Source organism: Macaca mulatta, chromosome 20 (genome assembly GCF_049350105.2).
Source record: "Macaca mulatta isolate MMU2019108-1 chromosome 20, T2T-MMU8v2.0, whole genome shotgun sequence".
Lineage (NCBI taxonomy): Eukaryota > Metazoa > Chordata > Mammalia > Primates > Cercopithecidae > Macaca > Macaca mulatta.
The window spans coordinates 52,204,350-52,220,416 of NC_133425.1; the positions used below are offsets into that span (position 1 = coordinate 52,204,350).

At 51.1% G+C, this 16,067-nt stretch overlaps 4 protein-coding genes across 5 annotated transcripts; 3 read left to right on the plus strand and 1 right to left on the minus strand.

Moving 5' to 3' along the window:
- The first annotated feature begins 5,055 nt into the window (after positions 1 to 5,055).
- On the plus strand, positions 5,056 to 6,397 carry MT1J (metallothionein 1J). Of its 2 annotated transcripts, none has more exons than XM_077983854.1 (3): positions 5,056 to 5,156; positions 5,747 to 5,880; positions 6,157 to 6,397. In XM_077983854.1, exons 1-3 carry the CDS (start codon positions 5,129 to 5,131, stop codon positions 6,325 to 6,327), a joined length of 333 nt encoding a protein of 110 aa, XP_077839980.1. In that variant the 5' UTR covers positions 5,056 to 5,128; the 3' UTR covers positions 6,328 to 6,397. The 2 variants fall into 2 exon arrangements, with proteins under 2 accessions (XP_077839980.1, NP_001288228.1); NM_001301299.1 differs by having other exon boundaries at positions 5,129 to 5,156; positions 5,747 to 5,812; positions 6,157 to 6,248.
- Positions 6,398 to 7,614: 1,217 nt separating this feature from the next.
- MT1A (metallothionein 1A) lies at positions 7,615 to 8,962 on the plus strand. Its single transcript, NM_001301300.1, is given in 3 exon segments — positions 7,615 to 7,694; positions 8,208 to 8,273; positions 8,808 to 8,962. Coding segments are annotated over 3 exon segments (180 nt in total). The 5' UTR covers positions 7,615 to 7,666; the 3' UTR covers positions 8,894 to 8,962.
- Positions 8,963 to 9,918: 956 nt separating this feature from the next.
- LOC708874 (metallothionein 1 -like) lies at positions 9,919 to 11,590 on the minus strand. The gene is made up of 3 exons (XM_001097374.5): positions 11,492 to 11,590; positions 10,516 to 10,581; positions 9,919 to 10,150 (listed from the first exon to the last, which is right to left on the minus strand). The coding sequence occupies exons 1-3, from the start codon at positions 11,517 to 11,519 to the stop codon at positions 10,059 to 10,061; spliced, it is 186 nt and encodes a 61-aa protein (XP_001097374.2). The 5' UTR covers positions 11,520 to 11,590; the 3' UTR covers positions 9,919 to 10,058.
- A 1,756-nt stretch (positions 11,591 to 13,346) lies between these two features.
- Positions 13,347 to 14,686, plus strand: LOC144329372 (metallothionein-2-like). The gene is made up of 3 exons (XM_001097473.5): positions 13,347 to 13,445; positions 14,039 to 14,104; positions 14,449 to 14,686. The coding sequence occupies exons 1-3, from the start codon at positions 13,418 to 13,420 to the stop codon at positions 14,538 to 14,540; spliced, it is 186 nt and encodes a 61-aa protein (XP_001097473.4). The 5' UTR covers positions 13,347 to 13,417; the 3' UTR covers positions 14,541 to 14,686.
- The last annotated feature ends 1,381 nt before the right edge of the window (positions 14,687 to 16,067 follow it).

Here is a 16,067-nt window from a genome sequence, read left to right on the forward strand (position 1 = left end):
CTCTGGTCTTCTTTGTGCACCTTGGAAAAAATGGGCTGGGTTGGGTGTTAAACCAGGAGTTTAGAGACCAGGCTCTGGATGGAAATGGGAGCCACCAACAATGTGAACACCTTCAGGCCAGCTACTGAGTTTACACTTTTATAAAATGGTATTACACTGTGCACACCATATGGGTGGGAGTCATACATGATCGCTTCCTGTCTCATGTCAATGTGGCACAGAAACTTCATTCATCATTTTTATATTCTGATTTTCTTGCCCAACTTCAGATCCAAATTGGATTTTAGGCTTAAAAGTAGTACAGTGCTGGAACCCAGCTCCTCAGTTCCTTGAATCCTACGTGGGTGCCATGATTTGGATGTTTTGTCAGTACCAAATCTCATGTTGAAATGTGTCCTCCGATATTGGAGATGGGATCTAGTGGGAGGTTTCAGGGTCATGAGGACAGATCCCTAAAGAATGGCTTGGTGCCATCCCATGGTGAAGAGTGAGTTCTTCCTCTGGTAGGAAGAGCTGGCTGTTTAAGAGTCAGACACCGTCCCCTTTTCTCTCTTGTTCCCTGTCTCCACACGTGTTGTGCCTGTTCTCCCTTGGTCTTCGACCAGGATTGCAGGCTTCCTGCAGCCCTCACCAAAGGCAGATGCCTGTACCACACTTATGCACAGCCTGCAGAAGTGGAAGTCATAACAAACTTTCCTTTGTAAATTACCTAGTCTCAGGGATTCCCTTATAACGACGCAAACAGGCTAACCCAATGGGGCTTTTCAAACACTGTGGTGAAGGGACAGTTTTTATTTCCTATCTATCACAGGCTTAAACCTTGGTAAGTGTAATAGTATTGATTATGGAGATAATGAAATACAACATAAAATACAAAAGTCATTTTTCAGATTCAATGAGAAATAATTCAATAAATAGCCGGGTGTGGTTGCTCACACCTGTAATCCCAGCACTTTGGGAGGCTGAGGTGGGCAGATTATGAGGTCAGGAGATCCAGACCATCCTGGCTAACATGGTGAAACCCCGTCTCTACTAAAAATACAAAAAAATTAGCCTCATGTGGTGGCAGGCGCCTGTAGTCCCAGCTACTCAGGAGGCTGAGGCAGGAGAATGGCGTGATCCAGGGAGGCAGAGTTTGCGGTGAGCCAAGATCACACCACTGCACTCTGGGCGACAGAATGAGACTCCGTCTCAAAAAAAAAAAAAAAAAAAAATCAATCAATAAATAACAGGAAATGAAAGATGTACAAACTTTGAACATATGATGACGTTCATTGCAGACCAGAAATAGCAAACTAGACCAGTTGTGGTGGCTCAGGCCTCTAATCCCAGCACTTTGGGAGGCCATGGTGGGCGTAACACTTGAGGCCAGGAGTTCAAGACCACCCTGGCCAACATGATGAAACCTCATCTCTACTAAAAATACAAAAATTAATTGGGCATGATTGCATGTAATCCCAGATACTCGGGAGGCTGAGGCAGAAAAGTCACTTGAACGCCAGAGGCAGTGTTTGCAGTGAGCCAAGATTGCGACACTGGACTCCAGCCTGGACAACAGACTCCCTGTTGTGGCTTGGCTCTGAATCTTTGGAAATTCCTCCCAAACTCAGGCTGAATTTGTCCTTCTTTCAAATTTCAGCCCTTGACTACTTCCAACCAGTAAAGTGACTGGGAATATGGAAGGACATGCACAGCATGTTCCTGGCAAAATGAAGTGTGTGTGATCATGGGTTCCACATGAAATACTTCGCGTCTGCCCATGCAGGAATGACAGCGGATTCTGCAGTTTGGAGGATGCAGTGGTGCTCCTTAGGAAAGAGTGAGGCCCTGGCTGACTTATAATTAAAGCCAACAATCAGTTCCCCTGGCTATGTGGAGGGAACGCTATTTGACATTCACTCAAAGAGGAAGATGATCCTCCTGGCCTAGAGGTCAGGAGCACGCTTGCCCACTGCTACCCTGTGAAGAGGAGACTTCAGAAGGCAGCCTGCGCCTAGGGCACAGGTTTTGGTGTCAGGCAGTCCTGGTTCACAGCCCACCTCACCATGTACTGGCTGTGTGGCCTGAGTGCAACACTGAAACTCTCTGAACCTCCAGTTCCTTATTTGTAGAAACCAGATTATATCTCAAAGCAGCGATTAAATGACAACATGGTCTGGCCCCTGGCTAGGGTTTAATAAATAATAGCAGTTATGATCATTCTCTATACACTGGTTTTTTTGGAAAATGAATCCTGTTAAATCCCAAAGCTAAGAGAAACCTTATGGGTTTGAAAGCATTGGTGTGGATTGGATGCTGGGAATGGAATTGCAACCAAGCTGACCCTGCCAGGAGGAGTGTGGATGACCTTCTACAGAAAATGCTTTTCAATAAGATGCTGCCCCCACCTTTGAGCAGACATAAAATCCGTTTCCATCCTTCATATCATCTGATCACATGACCTCAGGAACGACAGCCACAGGCCTCAAGACTGGGACAGCAAATATGCAGGGCCTGGAGTGCTTATGTTGTCTTCCAGATTAGTTAAGTAACATATCAAATGTCATATAGCTCAGAAATGAAGGGATGAATGAACCTATGCTACACCTGATCTGTGGCCCTGGCCACAGCTGGTAGATTATGATGCCACTGGATGCTAAATCTGGCCTATCTCAGTTCAAAGATACAAAGACTCTTTGGGATGGATGAATGTTGCTCTTGGCTTGACAGATGAGAAATGAAGCCCAGAGAGGCCACAGAGCTGTGCATGACTGTCCACAGAGTGCACTTCCTATTGCTGCCTCTGTGCTAGATTTTCGGTGTCCTTATCTTTCATGTGACTTGCAGAGGGTGGTGGGTGAGTGTATGATGCTGCCGTCAGCATGGATAAGTGCAAATCCCACCTCTGTTACCTTTAGCTGCATGGCACAACCTCTCTGTGGTTCAGTCTCCACTGTACAAGGGGTATAAGACTAACCTCTGGCTTATAGGATTAAAGGATTTAATACATATAAGGAACTTAGAATGGTACAAGGGGTGGGTGGTCTACAATATTAGCTATTGCTTTTTTTGTTCATTTTATGGAGCATAGGGGATATTTATTTATTTGCACACAAAGGTCTGGAGGTGCTCAGCTGTGTACCCTCATCTACCACACCAGCACGTCCTATGGTCTAAAGAGAGCCATTCAGTGTTCCCATAAAATTGTAATCAACACTAGGGTTATAAAGCCATGAGGAAGATTCTTGCTTCATGTCAGATACAGAAGAATGACGGCCATTTCTGTTACCACCTGCACCATCTTTTAGTTAATACTTTACGTTGAAATGATCAATACTTATTAAATATATTTTTATGAAAAGCAAATTATTTTCAACCTGAGAAAATGAAATTCGATCTTGTCTCACACATGGAAGACAGCCCCAAATTATTGTGCGTGTATGTGTAAATGTGTGCGTGTTACACTTATGGATAGCTTTTGCCACTGTCCTTCGTAAAGCTGGTAGCTTCCTGTTGTTTATTTGAGGGTTTTTGGTTTGTTTTTTTGTTTGTTTGTTTTTGAAATAGGGTTTTACCCCTGTCAGCCAGCTGGAGTACAATGGCCCAACCTGCCACTTCTGCCTCCCAGGTTGAAGCGATTTTCCTGCCTAAGCCTCCCCAGTAGCTGGGATTACAGGCGACCGCTACCATGCCAGGATAATTTTTGTATTTTTAGTGGAGACAGGGTTTCGCCATGTTAGCCAGGCTGGTCTCGGACTCCTGATCTCAGGTGATTCATCCGCCTCGGCCTTCCTAAGGGCTGGGATTACAGGTGGGGGCCAAGGTGCCTGTCCCTGTTGTTTAGAAGATTTCCAGCAATAGAGAAGTGTTGACCACATACCTGGGCCAAAGGAATACTAGATCATAGTCACTTTCCTTTAAGAGGCTGGCTGGATTTAAATCAGTGCACAACTGTTTACCTCTGTGACGACCAGTCAGTTACTGGGACATTTCCTTTGTAGTCCTGTGATTAGCAAAACGGATTCATAACTAGTATTTTCCTTTAGGATTGCTGTGAGGAGTCAAAGAATGAAAGTGATTAGAAAGGGACTGGTGTAGACTCAATGTCATGCAATAGTCAGTTATACTGAAGAGAAATAACTGGATGTCTTGCTTTTTAATTTTATTATTTTAGAGAATTGACTCCCTGTGTGGACTAGGCTGGACTCGAACTCCTGGGCTCAGGTGATCCTCCGGCCTCAGCCTCCTAAGCAGCTGCCACTACAGCTTCCTGCCACCTTCCCCATCTTACTTTTTAATTTAAATCAGGGTCTGCATGTCATCTGAAGTCATCTCTCTTTGTGGACATCCCACATGTCCAGAACTGCCAGCCGGCTGTGGGGGTGGCCGGCTAGGCTGTGGGGAGCATGGAACTTATCTGCAAAGGAGGACCTGGGCAAATGTGCCCCCACATCCTCTCAGGCGAGGAGAATGGACGGGAGAGATAGAGGCCGACCCGTGTTCCCCGTGTTGCTGTGTACGGAGGAGCGGGTCCGAGGGACCGCGGTGTGGAAAGGGAGAGGCAAGGCGGGAGGCGAGGAGAAAAGAAAGCCACTTCGGTGGCGGGTGCTCTACACACAACTCCCTCGCTACCGCCAACTCCCCGCTCCTTACTCAGCCAGTACCGGGACTGGAGCAGGAGGGCGGCACCAGGACTCCGGGACAGGCCCAGCTGAAAACGGCGGGGCGAGGGGTGGGGTGGAGACGCCCGCAACGCCAAAGCTGGGGTCCCGGAAAGCGCGGGGAGGAGGGTAGAAGGCAAATTCGCGGAAACTGGGAAAGGCGGCCAGGACCTCCGGGACACCCCGTACCGCCGGACGCACAGCGCCTCCCGTGCGAACGCGGGACAAAGGGGCGGTCCCGACGCGCGTCCCAGCGGAGCTCCAGGGATGGTGCCCCCGGCCCTACTGCTGCGCACAGCCCAGCCCAGGACCGCGGGCGGCGCGAACCCAGGGGGGCGGGTGCAAGCGCGGGACAGGGCCTCTGCGCCCGGCCCCCTCCCGTGAGCATAAAAGCAGCAGCAGGCTGTGGCGCTCCACCTCGCCGTCCACGTGCGCCTTGCTGTCTCTACATTTCTCGCTTGAGATCACCAGCCTTACCGCGGCTCGAAATGGACCCCAACTGCTCCTGCGCCACTGGTAAGAGACGCCCGACTCTGCGCCCTGGGTTTCCTATTTTCCAGCCCCAGTGCAGAGGGTCTCTGGGTTTGAGGAGGTCGCATTTTAGGTTCGGAGCCGAAGGGGGCTCCTTTACTTCCTTAGGTGCTTTCTACCTGATCACGCCCCTGAGAGCACTGCCCTCCTCCCTGGGCCTCTAAGTCAGAGTTAAGGATACTGAGGCGCAGGGCAGTCCTGTTCCATGTCATCTAGTTGGTCAGGGTCCTGCTGGCTGGGCCCCAGTGTTCTCCATGCTCTGAGCAATCAGGGTGGAGAGGGGGCTAGACGCATAGAGTCTTCAGGATTCTGGGACAGAAGGTTGTGGCTCGCAATCTCAGTATTCCTGGGTGGGGTGTGCAGCTGGGACCTTCCTAGTGGGGTGAAACAGGAGGGTGCTTGCCCTTCCCAGCGTGAGGGAGGAGGGCATGGGGCTTCTGTTCCTCTGTCCTGAGTGGGGAAGGAACTCTGAGGGCTGGCCTTGCACAGACGAGGGGGCACTGGAGACTCATTGATCCACTGCCGCACCTTCTGCATCTCACTTACTGCCCACTACGTTTTTCTCTTCCTTGCAGGTGTCTCCTGCGCCTGCGCTGGCTCCTGCAAGTGCAAAGAGTGCAAATGCACCTCCTGCAAGAAGAGTGAGTGCAGGGCCATCTCCAGGAATCTGGGGCTGTGGCTAAGGTTGAGAGGGAACCCAAGGCTGACAGTGAGTGCATCCTTCTGGGGAACTGGGATTTCTTTGCCCTTGTTGCCGTTTCATTCCCTCTCCAGGCTTTCTGCCCTGAGTTCAGATGGGGCAGGGAAGCATTTTTCTCTTGGGACACAAACCCCAACTGTACCCCATGGTTTCAGAACAGAGCTGTGCCAGACAAAAAAAGCATCCTCTGGGTCTGGCGTCTGAGCTCGAGCCAGGCTTGCTATTGGGGCAGGGAGGTGCCTGGTCCAGTCTACTGCCACCTCTCACTCTCCCCTTCTTCCCCAGGCTGCTGCTCCTGCTGCCCCATGGGCTGTGCCAAGTGTGCCCAGGGCTGTGTCTGCAAAGGGACGTCGGAGAAGTGCAGCTGCTGTGCCTGATGTGGGGACAGCTCTGCTCCCAGATGTAAATAGGGAGCACACCTGCACAACCTGGAGGTTTTTGTTGTTTTTAATATAACCCGGAGCCATTTTCTGCATTTCTTTTTATACTAAATATGTGAATGGCAATGAAAGAATTTTGACTTGAATCTTACTCTGGTCTTCTTTGTGTGTTTCGGAAAAAATGGAACCGGGAGGGGGTTAAACCGCGAGTTTAGATACCAGGCTCTGGATGGAAATGTGAGCCACTAACATTGTGAAGACTTTCAGGCCAGCCAGGTTACTTCACTGAGTTCACACTTCTGTAAAATTGGATTACACTGTGCACACAATATGGGTGGGGACCATACACGATCGCTTCCAGTCTCATGCCAAATGTAGCACAGAAACTGCATCCTTCATTTTTATTTTCTGATTTTCCTGCCCAACCTCAGATCCACATTGGATTTGAGGCTTAAAAGTGGCTACAGTGCTGGCACTCAACTCCTCAGATCCTTGAATCCTACAAGGGTGCTATGATTTGGGTGTCTTGTCACTGCCAAATCTCATGTTGAAATCTGACTTCCAATATTGCAGGTGGAGCCTGGTGGGAGCTTTTGGGGTCGTGAGGACAGATCCCTAAAGAATGGCTTGGTGCCATGCCATGGTGAAGAGTGATCTCTCACTCTGGTAGGTCACTCTAGACCTGGCTGTTTAAAAGAGTCAGGCACCGTGCCCCACATCCTCTCAGGCGAGGCGAGTGGACCGGAGAGAAAGGCCGACCCGTATTCCACTTGTTGCTCTGTACGGAGGAGCGGGTCCCAGGAACCTAGGTGTGGACAGGTACAGGCAAGGCGAGGGCGAAGAGAAACGAAAGTCACATTGGTGGTGGATGCTCTGCACACAGCTCGCTCTCTACCTCACGATCCCGGCTCCGCACTCAGCCAATTCCGGGACCGGAGCATGAGGCTGTGGCTGCACAGACTTCGGGACAGGCATAGCTGAAAACGGTGTGAGGGGTGCGGTGGAGACTACCTAGACGCTAAGGCTGGGTTCCTGGAATGCACGGGGACTAGAGTGAAAGGCAACCACGGGGAAACTGGGAAAGGTAGCCAGGACCTCGGGGACGCCGCGTACCCCGGGCGGACAGCCATTGCCGCGTGAGCGGGCGCCAAAGCGTTGGGGTGGTCCCGCGGTCCGCACCGAGCAGAACTCAGGGAACTGCGCGCCTGGCCCTTATGCTGCGCACAGCCTAGCCCAGGACCGCTGGCGGGGCGGACTTAGCAGGGCCGGTGCAAGCGCGAGGCGGGGCCTTTGCGCCCGGCCCTCTTTCCCTGAATATAAAAGCAGTCGCTGACTGTGGGGGCCTCATCACGCCTTGCACATGCGCCTTATAGCCTCTCAACTTCTTGGGCTCTCCAGCCTCACTGCGGCTCGAAATGGACCCCAACTGCTCCTGTGCCACTGGTAAGGGATACTGGCTTTCTGGTTCTTAGGGTACCTATTTCCCCAATACAGGATAGACGTCCCTAAGAATAAAGGTGTTTTTTGAGTTCTAGCTAAGTGGAGCCATTTATTTCATTGATCTATTGCTTTTCCTCTCAGCGCCTTCATCACCCCTAGAACATTCCTATTCTAATACCTCCCATTTCAGAGGCAAGAGGACTCAGGCTCATAATTCTCCTGCTCCATGTCACCCAGGTAGTCGGGGGCTGCTAGGCTGAGCCCCAGTACACTGTGCCGTTCCTGGGGTGGATGGGAGACAGGGGTTAGTCAGGGGTTGTTGCCTTTTCAGGATTAAGGACATAAAGCCCATCCTAACCTCTAGCGATAGAAGTAAGGTCAGGCTTCATGGTGCCCTGAGTTGGACAGGAGCTATCTATCTATCCGGCCTGGCAATGCACTCAGTTGGGAGCATTTGTTGACCAACTGCTGTTATCTTCTGCATCAAATTCACTACTTTTTTCCTCTTCCTTGCAGGTGGCTCCTGCACCTGCTCTGGCTCCTGCAAGTGCAAAGAGTGCAAATGCACCTCCTGCAAGAAGAGTGAGTGCGGGGCCATCTCCAGGAATCTGGGGCTGAGCCAAGTCAGAGGCAGGAACCCAGAGCTCGGCAGGCAGGAGTAGGCCAGTGGTCAATTTCCCATCTCCCCTTCCCCAACAACTGATTCCGGATCAGAGCCAGATCTTTAGACATGATTGATTCCCAAATTTCATTCTTAAAATAGACAAACTAAGGCCAAGAGAGTGCACCAGCCTGCCAAGCACAGACATGACACCTAAGGACTTTCCTCACCTAAGTGTATGGTTCTGGGGAGCCAGCCTTCCTTTGCCCTTGATAACCCCCGTCACTGCCTCTCCAGCCTTCTGCCAGGTCTGGGGCTCAGATGTGGATAAGAAGCTCTTCACAGAAGACCCTCACTCGAAAGATCCGCCACTTATCGCCCATCTCCAACAGTGCATGCCATCCTGAACTAAGTGTCCTCTGGGGCTGGGGACAGAGCTTGAGCCAGGCCTGTTTGAAGGCAGGGAATTCCCTGGTCAAGTCTGGTCTGATCTCTCATTCTCTCTTCTTCCCCAGGCCGCTGCTCCTGCTGCCCCGTGAGCTGTGCCAGGTGTGCCCAGGGCTGTGTCTGTAAAGGGGCATCAGAGAAGTGCAGCTGCTGAGACTGATGTCGGGAAGGCCCTGCTGGAAGATGTAGAAAGAGCGACCTGCACAAACATGGAATTTATTCCATACAACCCTGACCCATTTACTGTATTGTTTTTTTATGAAATATGTGAATGATAATAAAATTGTTGACTTAATGCTGGCTCTGGTTTTCTTTGTGTGCCTTGGAAATGCATCTTGCTGGGAATATGCTGGTTTGAAGTAGTCAAGGAATGGAACTTGAAAGAGGAACAAACTCAGCCTGAACTTGGGAGGAATTTCCAAAGATTCAGAGCCAAGTTCCAACAGGGAGCTCTCAGGATTCAGCGAGTGTCCTGAGTGTGCTGTCTGTGATGCTGGCTAGGCCAAACCTGATGGTTCCTCATGAGAATGTCCTGCCCTGTGCTGCTGAAGGTGTGTGGTCCACAGTGGGGCCAGTCTGCTGTTTCCAGTCTGCAATGCAAATCATCCATGTATGTACAGAGTTTGTAAATCTTCCATTTTTCTGTTATTTCTGTATTTATTGAGTTTTTTTGATGTAAAATGTAACAAGTGGGTTCTATATTTTGTGTTTCATTATCTTCATAATTAATATTACTTTATTTACAAAGGTTTACATCTGGGATGGATAGAAAATGAAAACTGTCTCTTCGCCATGGAGTGTGAGAAGCCCCGTGTAGGATTCAAGCAACTCAGGCATTGGAATCCACCCACTGTGGTCACTTTCAAGCCTAAAATCTGCTGAGGAACTGAACTTGGTCAGGGAAACCTGAGAATAAACATGAGGAATGGAGAAGTCCCTGTGCCACATTTAACATGATTGGAGCTGATCGCGTATGTCTCCATCCTCATATGGAAGCATGATCCGGCACAGTGCAGGTGCATTTTACAGAAGATGGAGGTCTGTGATGTAACTGGGCTTGCCTGAAGGCACTCAGACTGTTAGACGCTCACATTTCCATCCAGAGCACAGTCTCTAATCTCCCAGTTCAATCTCCCACCCCAGTCCCTTATTCCCAAAAAAAAACACAGGAACCAGAACCAGAATCAAGTTTGTGTTTAATTATTATTCGTATATTTCACAGAAAAAGGAATGTAGCAAATGGGTCAGGGTTGTAGAAAACAAAATCCTGGATTTTATGTGCCATTCTGTTTTCATCTGACAGCAGGGCAGTCCCGACCTCAGGCGCAGCAGCTGCACTTCTCTGATGCCCCTTTGCAGATACAGCCCTGGGCACACTTGGCACAGCCCAGGGGGCAGCAGGAGCAGCAGCCTGGGGAAAAAGGGAGACAGAGGTCACAGCAGACTTGACCAGGGAGCTCCCTGTCCCAACAGCAGGCCTCACTCGAGATCAGACCCCAGCCCCCAGGGATCCTTAGTTCAAGATGACACGGCTTTGTCAGGAGACAACTGGTGGATGTTGGAGTGAGTCTTCCTGTGAGAGACTGCCCAGCCCCACAGGAGCCCTGGACAGAGCAGAAGACTGGAAAGGCAGTGCTGCTGCCTTTCGGGGCCAGAGGAAGGCCTACGGGGACAAGTGAAGGCCAGTTCCCCAGAAGCAGGCATTCAGGGCTATCCTTGGGTTCCCTCCCAACCTTAGCCACAGCCCCAGATTCCTGGAGATGGCCCCGCACTCACTCTTCTTGCAGGAGGTGCATTTGCACTCTTTGCACTTACAGGAGCCAGCGCAGGCGCAGGAGACACCTGCAAGGAAGAGAAAAAGCCAGTGAGTGGTGAATGAGATGCAAAAGGTACAGCAGTGGGTCAATGAGTGTCCAGTGCCCCCTCCTCTGTGCAGGATCAGCCCTCAGAGCTCCTTTTCTACTCAGCAGAGGAAGACAGGCCCAATGTTCTCTCCATTCATGCTGGGAAAACCAAGCACCCTCCTGTTTGTATTCCAAAGTCAGTCCCAGGTTCCAGGCACAGGCTAGGAAGACTACGACTTCCACATTCTGTCCTGAACCCCGAAGAGGCAATGTCCCTTGCCTCCCATCCAATCCAGATGCTCAGAGCCTGGTTAGATAATTGGGGCTCAGCCAGCAGCCTCGTGCCCAACGGGGTGATGTGGAGCAGGACAGTTTTTTTTTTTTTTTTTTGAGACGGAGTCTCGCTGTGTCGCCCAGGCTGGAGTGCAGTGGCCGGATCTCAGCTCACTGCAAGCTCCGCCTCCCGGGTTTTTACGCCATTCTCCTGCCTCAGCCTCCCGAGTAGCCGGGACTACAGGCGCCCGCCACCTCGCCCGGCTAGTTTTTTTTTTTTTTTTTTTTGTATTTTTTAGTAGAGACGGGGTTTCACCGTGTTAGCCAGGATGGTCTCGAACTCCTGACCTCGTGATCCGCCCGTCTCGGCCTCCCAAAGTGCTGGGATTACAGGCTTGAGCCACCGCGCCCGGCCAAGGAGCAGGACAGTCTTAAGCCTCAAGACCCTCACCTCTGACACAGAGGCACAGGGAGGAGGGCAAAGCTCTCAGGAGCTTCGGCAAGAGGAAAGCACTGGACAAAGTAAAGGAGTCCCCTTCACCTCAGATCGCAAAATGCGACCTCCTCAAACCCAGGGACACTCTCCATGGTGTCTGGGAATTTGGCATCCCAAGACAGAACCCGGGGCCCCTTACCAGCGGCGCAGGAACAGTTGGGGTCCATTGTAAGCCGAGGTGAGACTGGAGTTCCAAAGCGAGAAGTAAAGAGGCAGTGGAGCAGGTGGAAGGCGTGGTGCAGCTCCACAGCCAACGGTTCTTTTTATAGTCAGGGGAGGGGGCCGGGAGCAGAGACCCCGCCCCGCCCTTGCACTCACGCTGCTGAGTCCCAGCCGCCCGCGGTCCTGGGACAGTCTGCGCGCAGCAGAAGGGCCGGGCGCAAAGCACCCTGAGCGCAAGCAGGTCGGTGCGCAACGCCTGGCCGCCCCTTTCGCAGCGGCTCGCGAGGGAGGCGCTGTGCACCCGGGTGAGCTGCTTCTCTCACCCTGCCGGGCCTTCCTAGTTCCCCGAGATTACCTGCTACTCCCGCTCCTTGGCATTCTGCGTACCCCGAGATCGTGACCTGCGCCCCACACCCCCGGGCCTGCCCACTCCCTTCTCAACAGCTAAGCCTTTCCTGGAGTTCCAGTGCAACCCCCGTCTCTTGTTCAACTGTCTGGATTGGCGGGAGGAGGGAGCATAGCAAGGGAGTAGTGTGCAAGGGACAGGCGGAGGATGCGATCTTGGGATCTCTGGCATTGCCTGTCCCTGTTCCCGTCCCCACCTCAGTTCTTCCACCACGTTTCTCCTGTGCACAGAAACACTGAAGACACAGGGCCCTGCCTCCCTCCCATCAAAGTATACTTATTCATATCCCTCTATGTCTCTGTTTTGCTTCCAGCACTGACCTTGATGCTTGATTTTGTTTAAAGATTTCAAGCAGTGAAGAGATGAACATACCTAGGCCATAGGGAAACTTCATCACTGACCTCTCTCCCTTGAGAAGCTGACAGGATTCACACCCAGCAGTGCCACTTCCCAGCTCCCTGACCCTGGGCTTGTGGCTTGAACTCCTTGTATTGTCATTGTCCAGATTAGGAATAGGGGTTCATAAATAGAATGCATGTCCCTTTATGGTTGCTGTGAGGGTTTAAAGACAGAAAGTGACTAAACAAGACCAAACACAGATCCATGTAATGTAGAGTAATAGGAACATGAAAGGAAAAATAAAGCTCTCTTGCTTTCTAATTTAATGCAGTATCTTCATATCACCTTCAATGATCCCTCTTCTAGGGACATCCCACACTTTCAAAACTGCCATCCTGTAGTGGGGTACCCGGCTAAGCTGTGGGGAGACCCTGAAGAGATTTATGCAAAGGAGGACCTGGACAAATGTGGCCCATTCAGCCCCTCAAGAGTGGAGAATGGAAGAGAGAGAGGCAGAGCCCTGTGTATTCCCTGTTGCTGTGTAGAGGAGAAACGTGGCCAAAGGACTGAAGTAGGAACCCGGACAGGGAGGATAAGGCCAGAGATGTGAAGTTCGCACCCTTAATCTACCCTTTGCACACTAGTCCCTTACTATGTTCCTTGCTTTGGCAGATCCAGAAAGTGGAGCATAAGACTGGGGTTGCCTTGACTCCAGGAAAGGCTTAGCAATTGACTAGAGACCTCGGCATTGGTGAAGTTTGGTGGAAAGCCAGAATACTGGTAGGCGGAACGCCAATGGGCGGGTGTAGCAGGCAACCTCAGGGAAGCTGGGAAGGCCCGGCAGGGTGAGAGAAGGCTGCGCACGGGGGGCACAGCGCCTCCCTCGCGAGCCGGTGCGAAAGGGGCGGTCCCACGTTGTGCACCAGCTGCTCTCAAGGGACCTTGCACTTGGCCCATTTCCTGCGCACAGCCCAGCCCAGGAACGCGCGCGGTATGGACTCAGCGGGGCGGGTGCAAGGGCGGGGAGGGGCGTTTGCGCCCGACCCACTGTCTTGACTATAAAAGCAGTCGCTGGCTGTTGAGCTTCACCACGCCTTCCACGTGCACCACTGCCTCTTCCCTTCTCGCTTGGGAACTCCAGTCTCGCCTCGAGTTGCAATGGACCCCAACTGCTCCTGCTCCGCTGGTAAGGGGCGCCCGGGTTCTGTGTCTTGGAATGCCAAATCCCCAGACACCATGGAGAGTGTCCCTGGGTTTGAGGAGGTCGCATTTTGCGATCTGAGGTGAGGGGGACTCCTTTATTGGTCCAGTGCTTTCTTCTTGGCCAAGCTCCTGAGAGCATTTTCCTCCTCCCTGTACCTCTGTGTCAGAGTTGAGGGTCCTGAGGCTCAAGGCAGTCCTGCTCCACGTCACCCCGTTGGTCACAGGGCTGCTGGCTGAGCCCCAATTATCTAACCTGACTCTGAGCAACCAGATTGGATAGGATACATCGCATGGGAGGGGACATTGCCTCTTCGGGGTTCAGGACAGAAAATCGAAGTCTCAGTCTTCCTGGGCCATGTCTAGAGTGGGACTTTCCTTTGGAGTATAAATAGGAGGGTGCTTGTTTTTCCTAGCATGAAGGGAGAGGACATGGGGCTTCTCTTCCTCTGCTCTAAGTGGGAAAGGAGCTCTGAGGGCTGGCCCTGCACAGAGAAGGGGGAACTGGACACTCATAGACCCACTGCTGTATCTTCTGCATCTCACTCACCGCTCGCTGGCTTTTTCTCTTCCTTGCAGGTGACTCCTGCACCTGCGCCGACTCCTGCAAGTGCAAAGAGTGCACATGCCCCTCCTGCAAGAAGAGTGAGTGCGGGGCCATCTCCAGGAATCTGGGGCTGTGGCTAAGGTTGGGAGGGAACCCAAGGCTGGCCCTGAGTGCTTGCTTCTGGGGAACTGGCCTTCCTTTGTCCCTGTAGGCTGTCACTGCCTGTCTAGTCTTCTGCCCTCTCCAGGGCTTATGTGGGATGGGGCAGCTTTCTCAAAGGAAGACCCACTCCAATGTCCACCAGTTGTCTCCTGACAAAACCATGCCATCCTGAAATGATGGTCCTCTGGGGCTGGAGGCAGGGATGGAGATCGGCCTCTGTTGGGGCAGGGAGGTCTCTGGTGGAGTCTGCTCTGACCTCTCACTCTCCCTTTCTCCCCAGGCTGCTGCTCCTGCTGCCCTGTGGGCTGTGCCAAGTGTGCCCAGGGCTGCATCTGCAAAGGGGCCTTGGACAAGTGCAGCTGCTGTGCCTGATGTCAGGATGGCCCTACTCCAAAGTAAAAATAGAGTGACCCGTAAAATCCAGGATTTTTTTTTTTTTTATAAATCTTGACCAATTTGCTACATTCATTTTTCTGTGAAATATGTGAATCATAATTAAACACTTAGACTTAATTCTGGTTCTGGTTCCTGTTGTGTTTTTTGGAACAAGGGATGGGGTGGGAGATTGAACTGGGAGTTTAGAGACTGGACTCTGGATGGAAATGTGAGCCCCTAGTGGTCTGAACGCCTTCAGGCAAGCCCCGTTAATTCACTGAGCTTTATCTTCTGTAAAATGTACCAGCACTGTGCCGGATCATATGAGGATGGGGACATATGTGATCAGCTCCAATCATGTTAAATGTGGCACAGGGACTTCTCCATTCCTCATGTTTATTCTCAGGTTTCCCTGACCAAGTTCAGTTCCTCAGCAGATTTTAGGCTTGAAAGTGACCACAGTGGGTGGATTCCAATGCCTGAGTTGCTTGAATCCTGCACGGGGCTTCTCACACTCCATGGCGAAGAGACAGTTTTCATTTTCTATCCATTCCAGATCTAAACCTTTGTAAATAAAGTAATATTAATTATGAAGATAATGAAACACAAAATATAGAACCCACTTGTTACATTTTACACACAAAAAAACCTCAATAAATACATACAGAAATAACAGAAAAATGGAAGATTTACAAACTCTGTACATATGTTTATAGATGATTTGCCTTGCAGACTGGAAACAGCAGACTGGTCCCACTGTGGACCACACACCTTCAGCAGCACAGGCCAGGACATTCTCATGAGGAACCATCAGGCTTGGCCTAGCCAGCGTCACAGACAGCACACTCAGGACACTCGCTGAACCCTGAGAGCTCCGTGTTGGGAGATGGCTCTGAATCTTTGGAAGTTCCTCCCAAGTACAGGCTGAATTTTTTCCTCTTTCAAGCTCCAGCCTTGACTACTTCAAACCATCATATTCCCGGCAAGATGTAGTGTGATCATGGGTTGCAGATGAAGTTATTTTGAAATGTTGCTTTTCATTTCATCGTCTCCATAATTAATATTAGTTTATTAACAGAAGTTCTCAGAACACAGCTATGGCAGATTGTGCAGCTGGCTGATTGTGGAGATGTTCCTTAGGAAGGAAACAGTCCCTGGATGTCTTGTTAATGACAAGTTAGTCCTTCCATTTGTGGGGGGGGGGGATGCTATTTGATGTTCAATCAAAGAGGAAGATGAGTCTCCTTGCCTAGAAGTCAGGACCACACTTACCTGCTGCTTCCCTGTGAAGGAATTTCAGAAGGCAGCCTACACCTAGGGCATAGTTTTAGTTGCCAGGCAGTCCTAGTTCACAGCCCACTCCAACACTTACCGGCTGTGTGGTTTGGGCAAGTCACCCAAACTCTCTGAGCATCTAGTGCCTCATTTGTAGAAAGGAGATTATTCTCAATGCAGGGATTAAATGAGAGAGTGGGCCGGGCACAGTGGTGCATGCCTGTAATACCAGCACTTTGGGAGGCAGAG

Coding starts and splice junctions, on each gene's coding strand:
- MT1J (XM_077983854.1), top strand. CDS start 5,129: ATGGACCCCAACTGCTCCTGCGCCACTG. Junction 5,157..5,746: donor CAACTGCTCCTGCGCCACTG/GTAAGAGACGCC, acceptor TCTTCCTTGCAG/GTGTCTCCTGCGCCTGCGCT. Junction 5,881..6,156: donor GAGGGAACCCAAGGCTGACA/GTGAGTGCATCC, acceptor CTTCTTCCCCAG/GCTGCTGCTCCTGCTGCCCC.
- LOC708874 (XM_001097374.5), bottom strand. CDS start 11,519: ATGGACCCCAACTGTTCCTGCGCCGCTG. Junction 10,582..11,491: donor CAACTGTTCCTGCGCCGCTG/GTAAGGGGCCCC, acceptor TCTTCCTTGCAG/GTGTCTCCTGCGCCTGCGCT. Junction 10,151..10,515: donor ATGCACCTCCTGCAAGAAGA/GTGAGTGCGGGG, acceptor CTTTTTCCCCAG/GCTGCTGCTCCTGCTGCCCC.
- LOC144329372 (XM_001097473.5), top strand. CDS start 13,418: ATGGACCCCAACTGCTCCTGCTCCGCTG. Junction 13,446..14,038: donor CAACTGCTCCTGCTCCGCTG/GTAAGGGGCGCC, acceptor TCTTCCTTGCAG/GTGACTCCTGCACCTGCGCC. Junction 14,105..14,448: donor ATGCCCCTCCTGCAAGAAGA/GTGAGTGCGGGG, acceptor CTTTCTCCCCAG/GCTGCTGCTCCTGCTGCCCT.